This window comes from Nyctereutes procyonoides, unplaced genomic scaffold (assembly GCF_905146905.1).
Source record: "Nyctereutes procyonoides isolate TBG_1078 unplaced genomic scaffold, NYPRO_anot_genome, whole genome shotgun sequence".
NCBI lineage: Eukaryota > Metazoa > Chordata > Mammalia > Carnivora > Canidae > Nyctereutes > Nyctereutes procyonoides.
In genome coordinates, this window is record NW_026575021.1 from 10,354,608 (window position 1) to 10,376,181 (window position 21,574).

At 37.5% G+C, this 21,574-nt stretch overlaps 1 protein-coding gene across 6 annotated transcripts in view; it reads left to right on the forward strand.

The window, feature by feature from the left end:
- The window catches only part of FRYL (FRY like transcription coactivator), a 257,505-nt gene that overhangs the window by 93,683 nt on the left and 142,248 nt on the right, over positions 1-21,574 (forward strand). For all 6 annotated transcript variants that reach the window (XM_055339583.1, XM_055339573.1, XM_055339599.1 and 3 more), the window contains one exon: positions 19,112-19,311. In XM_055339583.1, coding sequence (XP_055195558.1) covers positions 19,192-19,311 — 120 coding nt within the window. In that variant the 5' untranslated portion in view covers positions 19,112-19,191. The remainder of the gene's footprint in view (positions 1-19,111; positions 19,312-21,574) is intronic.

Consider the following 21,574-nt stretch of genomic DNA (forward strand, 5'->3'; position numbering starts at 1 on the left):
AAGTACCTATTATGTGTGTGTGCACAGTCAAATTATGTGTATATACATTCATTAAATATCTTGTAAGCATCTTAAAAATCTAATGGGGCAAGCTATTATTGTCATTTTAGAAATAATAGGTTTATGATATAATGTAACGTATATATAATTTACATACCATAGCATCATCCTTTTACAGTGTATTGTTCAGTAGCTTTTAGTATATTAACTAAGTTGTACAACTATCACCACTTTCTAGTTGTAGAACATTTTTATAATCCCAAATAGAAGCCTCATACTTATTTATCTATTGTTTGTCTCTATGGATTTGCCTCTTCTGGACATTTCATGTAAATGCAATCCTAATAGGTGTTGTTTTGTGACCATCTTCTTTCACTTACCATGTTTCTGAGGCTCATCTATTTGTAGCGTGTATCAGTATCTTATTACTTTGTATGATTGACTAATACTCCATTGTATGGATATACCACATTTTGTTTATCTATTTATTGGTAGATAGTGTTTTTTTTTTTTTAAATAGAAGAGTAAATTGGGGTTCAGATAAGTGAAAAAGCAGTAAGGACACCCACCCCGTTATACACCCAACACCCTCCCCTGGTTTTATTGAGATATAATTGACATATTACATTGTATAAGTTTAAGGCATATAATAAAATGATTATATATATATATATATATATATATATATCAAAATAATTACCATAATGAGATTAACATCCATCACCTCACATGGTAGAATTTTTTTCCTTGTGATGAAAACTTTTAAGATCTACTCTGCTAGTAACTTTCAAAAATACAACACAGTAATGTTAACCCAGTATTTTCAACAGAGTATAGTTATTGTACATTACATGCCAAATTCGTTAGCCAACAGCCTTTAATTCTTCATATTTCAAAGTCTTCCCTGATCTCTGGTGATACTTCCGTAAAATCTGAAGGAAGACAGAGTTAACAGTTTGGATGCAGAAGGGATATGGCATGTTGGACAGTAGAGGAAATATGACCAATTTGGCTGGAGCAGAGAAGCATGGGAATGAGTTGGAAATGTAGGCAGGGGCCAGAGCACATGGAATCTTGAAGCCTCCTATGGATTTTGTCTTAAGCCTAAAACAGATGCAGAACCATTGATGGATTTTGTGAAAGTAGTTGGGATAATTTCATCAGACTTTTGTTTTTCATGGAATGGGGTGGGGGTGGAGAGAGAGGGACGTACTGCGTGTGTGGGAGGAGAGTTGGGATGTGACTGCAATAGACGAGACAGGAGATGAAGGTTGAACAAAAGAAAGGAAGAAAAGAAAATTCTTTTTTTTTTAAGCAAACGTAATATAATGCCTACTACATAAATAGGTATTCTTCTGAGTGCTTCACAAAATATTAACTCATTTAATCACGGATATGAGAAATACTTAAGAGGCAGGAACAAAGATATGGGGGGTGAAGGAGATTTTGAACTAGGTTTCTATAAATGAATTTGGTAGGGTAATTTATATTCTCATTGACATTAATTTCAGAGATGTAACCATTGAGAGTTAAAATTGATCACATTGTAAAAGAATCACTTATTGCCTATTGCCAGAATACTCTCTCATCCCTCAGAGAAATCTGTCTGCTTTAGGAAATGAAGCCTAGATAAAGAAGCCAACTCATTGTGCTAAGTGAACAGTATGAACTCTGTGATGGTCCCTGAATTTAGAGTTCCTAGCTGCAGATGTCATTGAATTTAGGAACCATGGACCTGCTTTATCAATTTAAAAAATATACAGATTTTTAACTCCTGAAGCTAGGTTTACATCATTTGACACATATACTTAATTCTCAAGACTGAACATTTTGTGTTGTGAGAAGTAAGCTGATTCTCTAACTCATTAAATATTTGGTTTTATGGTTTGTTTGAAGATCTTATATTGGTAAGTATTAGAATAAAGACATATAATTTAATAATGAGAAAATTCAAGATTGGGAAAATCTAAGATGAATGGTCAAAATATTCATAGGTGTCTAAGATTATTAAAAAAGGATAGTGTAGGGGTACCTGGGTGGCTCAGTCCATTAATTGTCTCCCATTGGCTCAGGTCCTGATCCTACCCTGGAATCGAGCCCCTCTTCAAGTTCCCTGCTCAGCAGGGAGTCTGCTTCTCCCTCTCCCTGCTTTTGTGGCCTAGCAATCGCTTTCTCTCTCAAATAAATAATTTTTTTTTAAAGACAGTGTAATACATGTGGCAAGTTTCAGACTTGCTGTTATATAAACGTGGATGTCATAACCTCCCCGTTTGTACCTTTTGTTGTAGTTGTGTCTAAATTCTGTCTTGGGGTGCCTGGGTGGTGCAGTGGGTTAAGCACCCAACTCTTGGCTTTTAGCTCAGGTCATGATTTCACGGTCATGAGATCAAACCCTGCAACAGCTCTGCTCTCAGCAAGGGGTCTACTTGAGTTTCTCTCTCCATCTCCTTCTGCCCCTCCCCACCACACACTTGCTCTCTTTCTCTCTCAAATAAATCTTCTTTAAAAAAACCCCAAGCCCTGTCTTATTATTAGGCCCTGGGTCCTCTCCAATGCAAAGATAACTGAGTTTTGAAGAGCCCAGCTCACTAGTCCAGACAACTCAGCATCAGCCCAACTTCACTATAAGCTTTGGCCTGACTTAGTTCTTATGTTCTAGTATCTGGGCTGCTTCTCTTTCTCGTGTCAAGGAATGGAGATCAGAGCCTTCACCTCTACTAATTGGTATTTCTGCCTACCTGAGCCTTGCCTTATCAAACTCTTCAGTGACTCTGTTTCCTTAAATATGAGACTGCTTTGCTTCTCAAGAGAATGAAATTCTCATCCCAAAAGAGCAATTTGGACTCAAAGACCCAAGACACCTCTCTTACTGCATGTCCCTTGTACTTCCTCTTCTTAGACTTTGCATGTTCGCTAACATAACTGTTGTTCTTTCATGGATCTTCATGGTGCCTTTTACCTGTTGTCAGATTCTTTAGAAACCACATTCTGCCTCCATTCCTAGATTTCTCATTACCTCTGGCATTGCTGATGTTAAGCCATTATGCATCCTTATGGCTGTACTGATCTTCACAGCCAGAGTCAATTCTAATTGCCCCTCTATGCTGATTGCTAAATGTTTTATTTATTTTTTTTAAAGATTTATTTATTTATTTATGATAGAGAAAGAGAGAGAGAGAGAGAGAGAGGCAGAGACACAGGAGGAATGAGAAGCAGGCTCCATGCCAGGAGCCTGATGTGGGACTTGATCCCGGGACTCCAGGATTGCACCCTGGGCCAAAGGCAGGCTCTAAACCGCTGAGCCACCCAGGGATTCCTGCTAAATGTTTTAAATGTGACACCTGATAGGTGTCCGGCATACATTAGTAGTTAGGCACCAAATCATTGGGTTCTGGCTTATTCCAGTGTTCCAATACTGGCCATAATACTCTTTTAGGCTTCCTTTCTTGAAGTAACCATGCTTACAATTTCATCACATTGATGAGACACAGTTTGGTGGCCTTTTGCAGGATGGAATGGGTTTTGTTCTCTTGATTATTCCTCCTCGTCTTTTTTTTTTTTTTTTAAAGATTTTATTTATTCATGAGAGTTACATAGGGAGGGGCAGAGACATAGGCAGAGAGAGAAGCACACTCCCTTTGGGAAGCCTGATGTGGCACTCAATCCCAGGACCCCGAGATCATGACCTGAGCCAAAGGCAGACACTCAACCACTGAGCCACTCAGGTGCCCCTTCCACCTAATATTTAATGTGTGATGTCCAGGACACTGCTTAAGTGGAATTTCTTACAATTTTCTTCTGAGTCTACTAGTTGGTTTAAGCGTGCTATTTCCCAACTTAAAATTTTGCTAAAATGAGTAAAGTGTTAAGGGTTTTTAGAAAAGAGAATTCAAGAGAAATCTGTTTGGGGAAAACTGTAGAAGCCAAATTCCAAACTGTCAGACCTATTCCTTTTAGAAGATAATTAATTGGAAATGTGATGGCAGTTCATAGTAGAAAATCATACGGATAGTTTAGAGATAATACGTATATTTATTGACACATGTGGTACAGAAAGTAGTGAAAATATTCATAAAAATGAAGGATGAACTAATATCTATTAATAACAGTATAACAAAAATACAGATTTATATTAGGTGCATTAAATGTATATTTTTTGTTTAAAATAATCTTCACTGATGTTTAGAGCAGCTTTATTCATATTTGCCAAAACTTGGAAGTGACAGAGACGTCCTTCAGTAGGTGAGTGTGTAGATGAGCTGTGGTCCATCCAGACAATGGAATATTATTAAGTACTAAAATGAAATGAGCTGTCAAGCCGTGAAAAGATTTGTAGGCAACTTAAATGCATTATTACTAAGTGAAAGAAGCCAGTCTGAAAATATTACATACTCTAGAATTCTAACAATAGGACGTTCTGGAAAAGGTAAAACTGGAGGCAGTTAGAAAAGTAGTTGCCAGGGGTTAGAGGGGAGGGATGGATAAGTTGGTAGAGCTCAGGGGATTTTTAGGGCAGTGAGACTACTCTGTAGTAGTACTATGTTTATGGATTCATTTGTTCAAACCTATAGAATATAAAACACCAGGAATTACCTGTAAGGTAAACGATCGCCTTTGGGTGATAATGATGTGTCAGTGGAGGTTCATCGACTGTAACAAATGTACCTGCTGGTAGGAGATGTTGGTAATGGGGGAGGCTATGCATGCCTGGGACCAGAAGGTATATGGGAAATCTCTGTTCCTTCTCTCAATTTTGCTGTGACTAAACTGCTCTTTTTTTTTTTTTTAAGATTTTACTTATTTATCTGAGAGAGAGGATTATTTGAGAAAAAGAGCGCAAGCATGAGCAGGGAGGGGGGAGAGGGACAGAGGGAGAGAGAGAGAAGCAGACTGTCTGCTGAGCAGGGAGTCTGTCACAGGGCTGGATCCCAGGACCCTGAGATCATGACTTGAGCTGAAGGCAGATGTTTAACCGCCTGAGCCACCCAGGTGCCCCCTAAAACTGCTTTTTTTTTTTAAGTCTTAAAAAAATGAAAAACTAAAAGTTTCACATAAAATCTTGGAACAATATATGAATGAGTCATTCTTATTATAGGGAGACTGTGGAAGAAAAGAAAATGATTCCAATAAAATGGCCTTAGTAACACTCCTGAAGGTAAGGCTAGTGGTGCATTTTTATGCAGCGTACAGAGGCATGCATTTCCATGATTTGCTATGTAGGGCCTAGCGAGGTTCCGATAGAGAAGAGTCACTTTGGCTGCTATGTGAAGCTGTTATTTCATTTGCTAAGAAGCAGGGATAACCGTGAAGGAAGATTTTTCGGGATTCTGCATAGATTATTCTTATGCAGTCAAAACTTAACCATGCAGAAAAAAGTAGGGGGGATTCCTTTCAGTACCATGGGGTTTGGTGACTAGACCGGTTATAGGGTACAAGTCATGGGGAGGAATTGACGATGGTTCTTGAGTTCTCATCACTGAAACCTCACCCCTTGAGATTGTGGATAATGAAAGGCAGAGGATTGATGGGCACCAGGATATGTGGTCTGGGGCACGGTTCGGCGAAGAAAGCCTAGTGGCAGAAACCACGAGAGAAAAATCAGTTCATGGAGATTTCTAGTTCAAACTGGGAGAGAACCACGTATGACTTCTTAAAATTAGGTCTTCGAATTGTTTTATTGATCCTTCACTTTGCTTCCTAGAGCTTTGCCCCTGACATGCGTTTATTGAACACTTTCCAAATTGCTTGATGAAGGTTATTTGTGATCATTCTATAAACAGGTTTCTGTGTTTATGGTATTTTTGAAACTTGTTATTGATCAGAATTAGTTTTAAGTAAAATCATTGTACAGAACTAATTGTTCCACTTAAAATGAATAGGCAAGGATTCTCAACCTTGGCTGCACCTTAGTATCATGTTAGGGAGTTGTCAAATACCCACAGATGCCCAGGCCTCACTCCAAAGATTTTGATTGTGATTTAAGGAATTGCCAGAGAAGGCCAGTGAAGACTGGGATCAGGTCATAAAACTTGACTTTGCCTCAATGCTGAGAGTGGATATGCAATCTTTCTCAGGAGGCGGAATTATAATAAACAGTCCGACAGAATCAAGTTTTTATGTTTGCCAATTGACTAATTTACAATGAGAAATATGCCAAGTGGGTGTTAATGCTGGAGCTGGCTGGCTGTCCCTTCCTCTCCTTGTGGGGTAGGTCATACAAAGCTAAATTATAATCAGAAAGTTGCACGGAAAGCTTGTAGATCAAAGAAATTAATATCTGTGGTGCCGTGCCATAGGGGCTGGAATGTTCCTCTCGTTCGGCTTACTTGGCTGTATGAGGTGGACGTTACATTTCCACCAGCAATAGGTTAAGTGTTCAGTTTCCCTGTACCTTGCCAACAATAGAGCTGATTATTTGTTTTAATATTTGCCAGTCTGATGTGTATACAATGAAAGCTTATTGCTACTTTGGTTTGCATTTTCTGGATACTAATATTTTTTTCACAGATGGTCTCTTTTAGGTTTGTTCTTAGACGAATTGCCTAAATATTCTTTTGCCAATTTTTCTCTATTATCTTGTCAATTTCTAAGAGGATACTTTTTATGAGCTGCTACCTACATTACATTCTTTACCAAATTATTTCCTAGCTCATTTATGGCATTGTTTGCCTTATAAATATTTAAATTTTAAAATTTTTATTTGAATGCATTAGTCTTTTTAAAAATAATTTTGGGTTTTCTATCTGGGCCAACAGTTTTCTCTCCTGGATTCTGTGTGTTGACCCCTAATTTTTTTCTTTAAAAAAAAACTTAAAAAATTTTAAAAAATTAATTTTCAATATCCTGTTAATCTGGACTTTGGTTTTTGAATATAGTGTATTCTTTTCAGATGAATAGTCAGGTGATATTCTAACATTATTACTACACAAATCATCCTCTTCCCTCAGATTTTGCCCATGTTGAATTCTTATTCTGGGATTTTGGAGAGGTTGTCTAATGTTTTACATTAATCTGATTTGTTGGTACTTAGGTTTACTGAATTTATTATACTGTTGTATTATCTTCTGGTATAGTCATTTTATATTTTGATGGAATTTTCTAATGTGTTCTGATTATAGTCATGTTGTCTTCTGATTTAGAAAATATTCTTTATTTTTTTAAATAATTTGTTTAGCCATTTGGGGGATATTTAATCCTCTTTATGTACACTCTAAGATGGTTTTATCCAGTACAACTTGAGAAAGATAGTATTGAAATCTTAATTAAAATTGTCATAATTAATATATTAATTTTGTGAGAATTGACCCTTATCATAAAAATGCTCTTACCCATAAGTAGGTCTTTCCATTTGTTCAAATCTTCTTTTATTTCCTTTAAGGAGTTCTTGTATGGACACCTGGCTGGCTCAGTGAGTAGAGCATGATGAGACTCTCGATCTCAAGATCATGAGTTCAAGCCCCAGGTTAGGTGTAGAGATTACTTTAAAAAAAAAAAAAAGGTTCTTACAGTTTCCTCTATGTAAGTCCTAGGTTTTCCTTATTAAATTTATTACAACTAGGGGCACATGGGTGGTTCAGTTGGTTGAGCATCTACCTTTAGCTCGGGTCCTGGGATCAAGCCCTTGTTTTCTCGGGTCCTCTCTCCCTCTCTCCCTTTCTCCCTCTCTCCCTCTCTCAAATGAATAATTAAAATCTTTAAAAAAAAATCTATCGCAACTGATTTTAGATTTGTGAATACATTTGTATCCATTTTCCTTTCTAGGTGATTATTGCTTTGATTTAGAAAACTTTGTTTCTTTTTCAATATTTATAGCAGTAATTTAACTTTTGTGTGTTTTTTTTTAAACTTTTGTGTGTTCTTACATTTACTTATATTATCCTTTTACCTCCTGACATTAAATAAGGCAAGAGTCTGCATCCTTGTTTAGTTTCTGTTTTTAATTGAAGTAGATTTGGTGTGTTGAAACCTATATTATTTAAGTTGGTAAATATTTTTGTTTCATCTCCGGCTGCTGGATATCTATAGTGTGCAGTCACATCTCTTTGTGTGCCATACAGTTAGTGCTTTAAAGAGTAATCCCAAGAGTGGGAGAAGGGAAAGTAGTCTCAGCCTTTGTGAACCTCTGTTAGTTAGCTCCCAGTTAAGATATTAGGAGGAGGCCCCTTTGGTCCTTGTCTTCTCCCACCGTCTCAGCCTCATGGGTATGGAGGATTCAGCCCCCTTATGAGATTATGCTCAGCTTCTAGGAAGGCAGGGAAGATGGTTATATACCCATATGTAGTTGTTGACTTCCCTCAGGCCCTGGGCCCACGTATGTAGGGAACTGGCATTCACATTTTCATTTCAGGGCTCTCCTATGCTGATCCCCAGATTCACGTCTCGCTAGAGAAGAAAAGTCTGCCACAATAGCTTTTGCACTGGCTGCGAATGTTTTTATGGGAGGAGGAGAGGAGAACAAAAATAAAAACAACTTTCTTGTTGCTACTGATACATACCCATGGTTGAGATATAATTCAACCCATTCATTTTCTAGTGAAAAAACAGAAGCTTAGAAAGGTTAAATAATATGACCACGATTATAATGATAACTAAGTAGCCAAGTCAAGTTTGGGGCCCTGGTCTTCTGACTTCTGGGTTCAGGCACATTTTAAAAATACCACATCATTTCTAGATTTTTAGAATAGTTCCTTAGCTGAGTCTCTGAAGGTTCAAAGAGTACAAGAAAATAATAACCTCGGGGAGATTCTAGCTGAGTGAATAATGGATTATTTAGAGATAGGTCATTTTTCTTGAGCCTTATAATAAGTGATATTTCTGTAGTAGACTTCAAGTAAAAAACACTGGAAATGTGCCAAAGATGTCATAGGACTTCTATGTTTAGAAACTGTTTTCAATAGGAATAGTTTAGACTAGGATAAATAAACATTTTAGGAACAGATGTCCAAAGAACAAGCAAAAGTCTTAATTTTTCTATCCATTGAAATTCCACCAGAGCAAAAATGTTGGACTGAATAGTAAGAAAAATGATTACATTCACACAGAATAGAAATTTAAAGTATTTACGAATAGAACTAATAAGAATTACATATTCTGATTTTAAAAATTAGTAACTCAAAGAGTGAATAAAAATTCCAATCCAAAAAAAGAATTATATAGATCCCTTTTGAAATAAAGTATGCATTTTTCTTCGGGTACACAAAGGAAGAGAAATTAATGACAGTATGGCAGGTTCTAGACAAGAAGTCTTAATTAAGGCATCAGTTTTTTTTTTAAAGATTTTATTTATTTATTCATGAGAGACAGAGAGAGAGAGAGAGGCAGAGACACAGGCAGAGGGAGAAGCAGGCTCCATGCAGGGAGCCCGATATGGGACTCAGTCCCGGGTCTCCAGGGTCACGCCCTGGGCTGAAGGCGGCGCTAAACCTTTGAGCCACTGAGCTGCCCCAAGGAATCAGGTTTTTTTGTCCAATTAATTTATGAAGATCTGCATAAGCCTGGAAGAATAAATGAAAAATAATAGCTGAGAAATCACTGAAGATGATGAGTAAACAGGAGTATTTGTGCCAACAGATAATAAAACCTAGAAAGCTACAGTAATTAAAAGGAGATCCTGGTATAAAAACAGATTTTTTAAAATTTGATTGTGCTTATGTTTTACCATCTCACCATGATCTTTTTACATTTGTTATTATGAGACTGTGGTTTCACCCTATCATTGTTAAATTTGTTATCAAGAAAGGCATAGCAGAATATCACTCCTCAAAAAGACCGGTACCCAAGCTACAAGTTAAAGTGACAGTCCAGTACAGATAGGCCTAAGAGCTTTCTTCCGCCTACATTGTAGGCCTAATTCACTTCCAATCCCTTTCCTTTTTAAAAGATTTTCTTCTCCTGGCACCTGGGTGGCTCATTTAGTTGAGCACCAGACTCTTGGTCTCCTCTCAGAATGAGGGGGGAGGCAAGCCCCGCGTGGGACTCTGCACTCAGCGGGGAGTCTGCTTGAGATTCTCTCTCCCTCTGACCCTCCGCCCCTTGCACACATGCATGCTGGCTGTCTCATCAATCAATCCATCCATCCTTTAAAAAAAAAAAAAAAAAAGGAATTTCTTTTCCCAGCTTCCCCACTGTATGTATATAACCAAGTAGGGCAGAGCATCCAAAAGCAGAATTTTTGTTGTTGTTGTTGTTTTAAAGATTTATTTACTTACAGAAAGAGAAAGAAAGAGAGAGCATGCATCTGTGTGTGCCAGGCAGAGAGGGAAAGAGACTCTCAAGCAGGCTCCCTGCTAAGCATGAAGCCTCACATGGAACTCGATCTCAGGACCCTGAGATCATGACCTAAACCAAAATCAAGAGTTGGGTGCTTAACCCACTGAGCTACTAGTGCACCCTCTCCCAAAACCAGATTCTTCTTCTCCTCCTCCTCCTCCTCCTCCTCCTCCTCCTCCTTCTTCAAGATTTTCTTTATTCACGAGAGACACAGGTAGAGGAGAAACAGGCTCCCTGAAGGGAGCCCGATGTGAGACTGGATCCCCGGACCCCGGGATCACGTCCTGAGCTGAAGGCAGACGCTCAACCCCTGAGCCACCCATGCATCCCAAAACCAGATTCTTAATGAGCAGAATAGAAAGCACAATTTGAGTATGGATTTAGTTTATAAGTGATTAAAATCAGTGATGGAATTTCAGTAAAGGAACCCAGAAGAATTGATTAAATATTAGGGGAATAAATGTCTTTATTGAATATCACTCCAAATAAACTCCAGTTGGGTGACAGATTTAAATAGGAAAAATATAAGTAAAAAAGAGTTAAAAGAAAATATAGGCTAATACGTATCAATGTGGGAAAAGCTTTGTCTTTTTAGCCCTTTTTATGGAAATGAATTTGAAGATGCCACCAAAATGTTTGATTTGGGAAGTACTTATTCTAAAGGAATAGTATGTTAATAATCTGGACCTTTAAAGAAAAAAAAAGGGGGGATTTTCAAAATCTGGTGATACTGGAGAAAACAAAACCACTGATCTGAAAGTTCTTAAAGGCTCAGGACCTAGGACGCCTGGGTGGCTCAGCGGTTAAATGTCTGCCTTTGGCTCAGTGATCCCGAGGTCCTGGGATCGAGTCCCGTGTCGGGCTCCCTGCATGGAGCCTGCTTCTCCCTCTGCCTGTGTCTCTGCCTCTCCATCTGTGTGTCTCATGAATAAATAAATCTTAAAGAAAAAGAAAAAACTCAGGACCCGGAGTTCGTATTTCACTCCTGTGTGACAAGCGACTTTAGAAGTCAGTTTCCTCATCATAAATGACTGTAACTTGAAGTAGTATATTCTATATCTAGTTCCTGCTAGGAACTTTACCAGCTGGTTGTTAAACCCTTGATGGCTTAAAATCAGCCAAGATGACTATATTTACACAATGGAATCGGCAAATGCTATAAATCAGGACACTTTTTAAGAGACGTTTACCAGCCTATGACTTGAAATACGAATAGGTTTGTAAAAACTACAGAGAACAAACTGATGGACACCTGAGGGGAGCTGGGGGTGAAGGGGGATATAGGTAAAGGCGATTAAGAGGACAGTTGTCATCGTGATGAGCACTGAGTAGTGTATAGAGGTGTTGGATCACTGTATTGTACACCTGAAACTAATATAAACCATATGTCAATGATACTGGAATTAATATAAAAACTTAACAAAAAAATAAAGGAAAAAGCAAAATAGGTTTATTAGGGTAACATGAGACAATATGCAAAATGCCTTGATGTATTAAATAATGTTTCATTTCTGTCAGAAATACAGTGTCTGGTATGGGTTTTCTTCATGTATGAAGAAATTTTGAGATTACCTCACCCAACAACACACTGTGTGTGCACTGAAGTCGTCAAATAATACTTTCGTATTGCACCTCTCAGCACCCAGCGGGTGCATATTATTTCTCTCTCTTTATCTCTTCTTCAGATATAGTTGCTTCCAAATGTGCAGCTCTCCTCTGGATAGTTTTTTGAGAGCTTGTACCAACCTAAGTGGCCTCCCTGAAAGTTGAAATTTGCTGCTATTCCCTGATACTGATTTTGCTGGCTTTGTTTCTACTTGCAGTCCACCATGTAACCTGATTTGTGTTTTTGACATTTTATTTTTAATTGACTTATAATCCGTTTCCTTTCTCTGAGCTTGATCCAAGTACATTATTGTTTTAAGCTTTAGCTTGAGCTGTTGTTTGTTTTGACTCTTCCCAGGCATCTTTGGTTCTGGCTGACAGGGATAGAATGGGCTTTTCTTCCTGTGTTATAAAAAAAAAAAAAAAAAAAAAAAATTAACAGACTGTATTTTTTAGAGCGGTTTCACATTTACAGAAAACGTGAACAGAAAGTACAGACAGTTCCTGTGTACCCCTTTATCCTGCCCCCACCCCAATTATGAACCTACTTGACATATCATAATCACCAAAAGTCTTTAGTTTACATTAGGGTTCACTCTTTGTCTCGTATATTCTATGGGTTTTGACAAATAGGATGATGTTTCCATCTTTACAGTATACAGAAGAGTTTGGGGTTTGTCAGAATCACCAGTGCCCCCCTCTTCATCCCTTTCTCCCTCCAACCCCTGGCAGTCTCGCATCTTGTTACTGCCTCCCTACTTTGCTTTTCCCTTAATGTCACATACCAGGAATCATTAGCATGTAGTTTTTCAGACTGGCTTCTCTCACTCAATATTACGCATGTAGGTTTCCTCTAAGTCTTCTCCTGGCTTGATCATTCATTTTGTTTTAGCATTGAACGATGTTCCATTGTCTGGATGTACCACAGTTTGCGTTTTCACATTCACCTACTGAAGGACATCCTGGGTGCTTCCAAGTTTTGGCAGTTACAAATAAAGCTGCTATAAACATCCATATGCAGGTTTTTGTGTGGCCGTATTTTTTAACTCGTTTGGGTAAACACCAAGGAGCATTGTTGCTGGGTTGTATGGTAAGAGGATGTCTGGTTTTGTAAGAAACCTCTAAACCATGTTCCAAAGTGCCTGTACCATTTCATATTTCCACCAATGAGGAAAGAGAGTTCCTCTCGTTCTGTACCCTCACCAACATTTGGTGTTTTCAGTGTTCTGGATTTTTGGCTATTTTAATAGGCATGTAGTGGTAAGTTTAAGTGGTAAGTGTTAAGTTATTTTTTTAAATTTCATTTATTTATTCATGAGAGACACACAGAGAGAGAGAGGCAGAGACACAGGCAGAGGGAGAAGCAGGCTCCATGCAGGGAGCCCGATGTGGGACTCCATCCAGGTCTCCAGGATCATGACCTGGCCGAACCACTGAGCCACCCCGGCTGCCCTCATTGTTGTTTTAATTTGCATTTCCCTGAAGACAGAGGATCTATCTGGAGCACCATTTCAAATCCTTATCTGTCATCTCTATGCCTTCTTTCTTGAGGGGTCTGTTCAGATATTTGGCCCATTTTTAAAAATTGGGTTATTTTCTTGTTGACTTTGAATAATTCTTTATATATTTTGGATACCAATCCTTTATCAAATATGTGTTTTGTAAAGATTTTCTCCCCATCTGGTCCTTATTTTTTCATTCTCTTTACATTGTCATTTGTAAATGACTCCTTTCTTTTCTGCCTGTGGATGTCCAGTTAGTTATTCCAGCACCATTTGTGGAAAAGTCTCCTTTCCCATTGATTGCCTTGGCTTCTTTGTCAAAGATCAGTTGACTTGATTTGTGTGGGTCTATTCCTGGGCTCTCTGTTCTGTTCCACTGATCTATTTGTTCTTTTACCAATACCACACTGTCTCTTTAACTTTATAAAGTGAGCCTTGATGTTGGATAGTGTAAGTCCTCCAGTTTCTTTGTTCTCTTTCAGGATTGTGTTGTCTATTCTGGGTCATTTGCCTCTCCATATAAACTTTAGAATCAGCTGGTTGCTATCCACAGAAGAACTTGTTGGGACAGGCTTGCTTTTTTTTTTTTTTTTTAAAGATTTTATTTATTTATTCATGAGAGACACAGGCAGAGGGAGAAGCAGGCTCTACACAAGGAGCCTGATGTGGGACTCGATCCCAGGACCTTGGGATCATGCTCTGAGCCAAAGGCAGACGCTCAACCACTGAGCCCCCCAGGCATCCCAGATAGGCTTGCTTTTTAAACTGAGAATTTTGGTTTTGCTTTTTTTAATGCAGAAATATTTTTTTACATTTGTCTTTGTTCCAAGGCCATTTACCTCATACGTTTTTTTCCCTCCTTGGGTGGCCATCAAAATTTTTATTGTTAGCCAGTTTAAGTAATAATAATAATAATAATTTTTAAAAGATTTATTTATTTGAGAGAGAGAGAAAGAGAAAGAATGAGTTGGGGGAGAGGAGGAGAAAGAGAGAATGGAGGTGGGACTCAATCTCACAACCCATAAGATCATGACCTGAGCCAAAACCAAAAGTCAGACCCTTAATAGGCTGAGCCACCCAGATGCCCCACAGAGTAAGTAATACTTAGAATAGTAAGCAGTTGTATGGAACTTTGTTATATTTCTGCATTTCTATACATAAACATATGCATGTACATATATAAGGTTGTGACTGACTATAAAGTAACAATCTTTATTCTTAAAGACCTGTTCTTGGGGGTAAGGATGCTGTAGACATTTTTCACAGACTCCACTGGGATCTTTTTAAACTACGTCTGCCTGCCCCCACCAGTTCCTATCTGAAATATCCCAATTGTTGAGAATCAATCTATATTTTGAGAGATGTTACTGTTGAGAGTGCTTGCATAATAACAGTGGAGGCAGAAAAAAAAAGTCTGAGAATCAATGCTATAAAGTAATAAAACCAAACATGTCTCATTTTAGAGGTTATGTCTCTTCTCACTTGTCTGCTCTCTTTGAACTTAAATTTATTTTATAAAGGTATAGGAGTCTTAAGAGCATGAAAAACATAATTATTTTAGTAAATATGCTAAATATAGTGCTATATAGAATGAGCTGTCCAAAAAATACAAAAATAAATGATTTTTTACCTGTACTTTATCCCAAAGAAAGAATAGGCATGCTAGTTTATATTCCCATATTTTAATTATTCAGGTCTTACTTTATTCTCATTATTAGCATTTAGGGTTTAGCAGATTTATATTCCAAGGGTGTTTAATATGACATTGGGTTTTTACAAATTGTAATTCAATGCCTGAGTTGTGTTCTTAAGAATTATGCTCTAACAGTTTTGTCTTTGTTCTCTCATAAGCTTACATAAAGTTTTCAAAATTTCATGATAATATGTAGGGAAATACTGCTACTTTACATTTATAAAATATTTAATTCAAGTGGTCAGGTGATGTCAAATTAATCTAGTTATGTGGAAACTAGTCTTTTCATCTTAGAGTGATCACCCTTGTTTTTTTTAACTATTAGCAGAATATGAGAAAAATTCACACATCTTTATTGAAGCCGAACATTATAGTGAAATACAAAATATGGGGGAGGGAGACCACTTTGAAAAATGTTATCTAATTTTTACTTGTTTAAAAAACATTAGTGAGGCATAGTATTTTAACTTGTTCACATCTTTTATCTAGTTTTCAGTTTGAGGGTGAGGATCTTTTTCTAACTGACTTCATTGGTGCTTTCTGGGTGGAAGTAAATTGATTAACTCTGTTCTATGCTGCAGATAATCTTCCTGCCTTTTAATTTTATTTTGGTTTTATATACTTACTGTCTTATGACCTTTTTGCACTTAATTCTATATATTGAACATTTTCCCTTGTCATTCAGTATTTTTTGATAATGTCATTTCAACAGTCTATAGATCATTCTGTTTATTAGATTATAAAGATGATTTATTTTGCCAGTCCATAACATCAACATTAGATTGTTTTATGACCTGAAATTTCAATCAGTAGATTTGTTCTGTGTTACTTTTTGGTAGGAGTAGTCAACCAGCATTCATGAAATATTAAGAAATACAATTGAAATAAATTAATTTGTTTGATTTTATTTGATTTAAAAATCCAATAAAGATTGGATCTTTTTCCAAACTTGAAATATTTTTATTTTGGAAGATAGTGCATATATTTGGAAGAGAAATCTTTATTTGCAAGACAGGTGCAGGTTTTCCTAAAATTTTTGGCTTTATTGGCAAATTTCAATTGGCAAATATGCAATTTTGATATGTAGGAATACTTATTTATGCTTAATTTATACTTTTTAGGAAGTATAAGATGGTAAAGGCAAATTATTTGAGAGGTCGTTTTAACTAAAGTTTTTTTTTCTTTATTGAAGAAATTGTTAAAAATAATGTCATTTAAAAAAGGTTATACCTCATCAATATACCTAGAGGTTATACCTCACCTAGAATATAAGTACCAAGTCTATTACAAGGCAACTTCTTTGGTCACTTTTATTGTAAAGTAAACCCAAGGAAACTTTGTAACTGTTATGATCTTATAAATCTTATTTCAGGGCTTACAAATCTTATTTATTTATTTTTATTTATTTTTAATTTTTATTTATTTATGATAGAGAGAGAGAGAGAGGCAGAGACACAGGCAGAGGGAGAAGCAGGCCCCATGCACCGGGAGCCCGACATGGGATTCGATCCCGGGTCTCCAGGATCGAGCCCTGGGCCAAAGGCAGGTGCCAAACCGCTGCGCCACCCAGGGATCCCTACAAATCTTTTATTTTTTATTTTTTATTTTTTTATTTTTTTACAAATCTTATTTAAAAGAAAAGATATATTTTGTAACCATGACCTTAGGTCGAAGTCTTGAAAATATTATATCTTCCTTTTTATGTCTCAAATGTAAATAAAACTTCTGAAAATTTTGAGTAGTTGTTGTTTTACTATTTTATGATTCCCTAAAGTTATCCAACATAATATGGATATAAAATATAGAGTTCTCTTAATGATCCAAAATAATTTCTTTTAAGATCTCCATTTTGCACAAAAACAGTTAACAGATTCTCTCTTTTATAATACACAATGTTGGATCATGAAACAGAGTAAACAAATAGGTCATTGTTTAAAATAAATAGTGTGTACTGTGTTCAAAGGACTGTGAATTTTTGTTTTGAATTCTTATTATATAATTTTAGTTCTAGAATACAATACATACTATATTTTAATTTGTGATACAAAGATATTAAGTTTTAGGCACAATATTAACAATTTGTAATATTCTTTAGATTAATCACACATGATGCATAGATATTAAAAAATAATTTTTCATTTTAATTTTGGAGGAAAAATACTCCATTTTGTGGAAAATAAGTAAATAAAGGTAATGACTAGGGCATGAAAGGAAGCCAATTATTCGGAAATGCTATCTTTCAAAAATATTTTTCTTAATTTGCAGTTATTTTTTCTGAAGTAACTGCTATAATCTGACTTTGTATTCCTTTCTAAAATTTTCTTTTGGTGTTATCACAGGTCACTTTTATTTATCTTGGCACACTGTGTTTGGTAGAGTACGGTTAGTTGCTTTTTGTTTCCTTGATAGAACAATTTATGATTTTGGAGAGTATATATTTAGAATAAATTTGTTGTACTGCAATTATGTACACACACACAAATAGATATTTCGCATTCGATTGTGTTCTGCTTCCCCCTTCATGGAAGGGTTTGCTTTGAGAACAGCATACGAAAGGGCATTACTTGGAGATCAGGTTGGGGTAGAGAAGTGCAAACTTGCAGGTTTTCAGTGAATAGTCTAGGCCACAGGGGATGACATCAGCTGAAGTAGGAGAATGGAAGGGTCTGTATTAAGCAGCTAGCTGAAAGAGCGAGGTGATCAGATAAACCACAGATGGAAAGCCAGGCAGTCAAGAGAACAAAACCTATGAAGATTAAAAGCGTGTAGCAGTCAGCGTGTGCTCTTTTTGTGCCACAGCTGGTGCAGTGTGTTATATGCCAGGCACTGTGACATCCCTATCTGAATAAATGACACCTCTGTCCTTTGTATGATTGCAACGAAAGTCCTACAAGTCATTGTTCATTCCTTTCCTTTACCTTGATGCCAAAGTCACTAACACGTGACAAATGTCAGGTCCTCTCCTCTCCTGTGCCATTCCATCCTCTTAGCCTGAGGTAGGATCATCTCTCCTGGACCTGCATAGTGGCTTCCCTGGTTCTCCCTTTGCCCTCTTCCCATCCATTCTCTCTTGGGAGGAGCCTTAGAGATCTTTTAAGAGAAGCCAGATCCTATCCCTCTCCAAGTTAATACTTTCCACTGAATTTTAATTTCATTTAGAATAAGATCTGATTTTCCCACAAGGTTTTAAATCCCTGACTAATGATCTTGACCTTATCTCAAATTACCCATCACTCCTGCCTGCTTCTTCCCTTGAGCTGCAGCCACACTGGTCCTTTAGTTTATCAGACAGGCACACTCAATTTAGTGCTTTCTGTTCCTGGTGCTTTGCCTTGCTGCCTCTTTTTCATCATCTGGATGAGTTCTAATGTAGCTTCTTCAGTGAGGCCTTTTCATGCTCATGCTTTCCAAAATAGTATCTATCAATGCCAGTCTCTATTCCTTATTCACATTTGTTTTATTTCCTTCGTTACATATAACTTTTAGAATTCATATTCATTCATTCATTATGAATTTATTGTATACCCAGTATATGCTAGACATTGTTTTAGGTACTTGGGATTCATTGATGAACAAAATGCACAGAAGAGAATCCCTTTTCTTAGGAAATTCACATTAGTAGGATCAAGAGAAAAACAGTACATAATAAAAAAACATATAACTAAATTATAGTTGGGCAATTTGTTAGAAAGTAGCAAGTGTAATAGACTAAAAATAGAGTATTGAAATACAGATTGGGAGATCGGGATGGGATTTAGGGACAGGATGCATATTAAATAGGGTGGTTATGGAACACCTGGGTGCCTCAGTTGGTTAAGTGTCTGCTTTTGGGCCTGGGTAATGATCCCAGAGTCCTGGGATTGAGTCCCGCATTGAGCTCCCCACCAAGCTTCTCCTTCACCCACTCCCCTTGCTTGTGCTCTCTGTCAAATAAATAAATAAAATCTTTCAAAATAAATAAGTAGATAGATAGATAGGGTGGTTATGATGGGTCTCATTATTGTGTTGATAATTAGAGTTCTTTTGTTTCTTTTACTTTTAGCTTCAGCACCAGTCAGCAAAGTGAATAAGTACTGTGCTTCCTCTAACTTTCATTCCACTTTGGGAAAAAAGAATATCATCATGTCAAGCATTACAATTGACCCAGATGTCAAGCCTGGTGAATATGTCATCAAGAGCCTCTTTGCAGAATTTGCTGTTCAGGCTGAAAAGAAAATTGAAGTTGTAATGGCTGAACCCTTGGTGAGTAGAGGTGACCTATAAATCTGAAATATTTTCTTAACTTTTGTATTAACCATTATAATACAAAATGTCCAAAGGGAATAAAGTACTTGGAAAAAAAAGAAAAAAGAAACCAATCTGAATAGGCTACATACCGTATAATTCCAACTCTACGATATTTTTAAAAAGGCAAATCTATGGAGACAGTAAAATGACCAGTGGTGCCTGGGGCTGGGGGTGGATGAATGAATAGGCCCAAAAAAGAGGATTTGTAGGGCCATAAAAATCCTCTGTGTGATTCTGCAGTGGTGGACACATGTCATCGTGCATTTGCCCGTACCCACAGAATGTACAACCCCAAGAGTGGAAATTATAGAACTTGGATGATGAGGAAGTGTCACTGTCGGTTCATCAGTGGTAACACATGTACCCCTCTGGTGGGGAGGCTATGCAAGTATGGGATGGAGTATATGGGAAATCTGTACCTTCTACTCCATTTTGCTGTGAACCTAAAAGTGCTCTCAAAAAAATTAAGTCTTAAAAACTAAGAGAGAGGTTAGTAACATGGTGATCTAGAGAGCTGTAATGGCTTTAGAATCCACGTTGGTAAGTTACTGCAGGTCACCAAAGAACAGAAATGGATTTCACCGGGGGGAATTGTGGAGACAGATAAAACATAAGAGGACATAAAGGAAAATCTAGAATATTCTGCAAGTTGATGATATGGTAGTCACCAAACTTATAATAAAAGCAATAAACTTATTTTTAGACACATAGTGCATGAGACATACTTACGTGGTGAGAGAAGTTCCATGTGATTAGAGCTTATGGGTGGGAGGAAGAAAGAAAAAGACTGAAAACAAATGCTTGAGTCAGATTCTAAGGGGTTGGAAGGATGTTGTGAGAGACAACACAGTGGTTGAACCCTCGCAGGGAGAAGAGATTAAAGGCGGAGACTAGAGGGGCGCCTGGCAGGCTCAGTGGGTAACGGCATGTGACTCTGGATCTCTGGGTTGTGAGTTTGAGCTCCATGTTGGGGGTAGACATTACTTTTATTTTTTAATTTTTTTTAATTTTTTTATTTATTTATGATAGTCACAGAGAGAGAAAGAGAGAGAGGCAGAGACATAGGCAGATGGAGAAGCAGGCTCCATGCACCGGGAGCCCGATATGGGATTCGATCCCGGGTCTCCAGGATCGCGCCCTGGGCCAAAGGCAGGCGCCAAACCGCTGCGCCACCCAGGGATCCCTAGACATTACTTTTAAAAAAAAGTCTTTAAAGGCAAGAGACTACCATTTTACTATTGTATATAATTCAGGCTGGAATGAAAAGAGTCTTGAATTAGGACATTAACAGTGGATGGGCTTGGAAAAGAAAGTAAGGTAGATAAATAATGGAATTAGTAGAACTCAACAAATGGGAGTAGGTGTTTTGAGGGAAAGTGAAGGTTAAACGTTCTTTGCAGTGTTAGAAGAGATGATATTAGATAAAGAACATGAGACTATTAATGGGGTAGGAAAGAAGAATAAGATGATTTTTCTTGTGTGTGTGGTAAACTTGAGATACCGGTAATCTAAACCATGTGGAGTTATGTTATTGGTAGCTGGGAATTCTTTGTCAGGGACCAGAAATGGTGACCAAAAGTAGAGATTTTGGCATCGTCTACAAGAGGGTGATAAAGCTGAAAGAGCAGATGATGATCAAGAGAAAGAGAGTCTAGAATAGCATTGTTATTGTCAAATGATATAGAGAGGCAGGGTACGATGAACACTGAGAGAAGTTACTGGACTTGGGAATTAAGCAGCCTGAGAGCAGAATTAGGGTGATACAGCTTTGGGAAATAATTTTGGGAGTTTGGAGGGGCTTCATATCACCGTGTCGGTTAAAAGCAGAACGATCATAATGAAGATGGGAGGTGGAGGATGGAACAGCTGGGTGAGGGATGGGGGACCCAGGGGCTTACTTGAGTGGCAGCATGAGGAGTTTGGCACAGAAATGGCTTCAGAGCCTGTATGATTACTCACTCTGCTGTACTTCTAGGAAGGAAGGAGTGAAAGGAACAGAAGACAGACTAGGTGATGACCTAAGAAAGGTGGGAAGTTGAAGGAGGTATTGTTCTGTGTTCTGAAGTCCTACTTCACTAAGAAAATTAACATTGCTAAGATTGCGAAGCCCTTTGAGTGGGTACATGCATGCCTTGCGAGTGAATTTCCTGCTGTCCTTACGTAGAGAAGAAACTACTGTGAAGAAAGCATCTCTGCCACATGTGCTTGCAGTCTAATA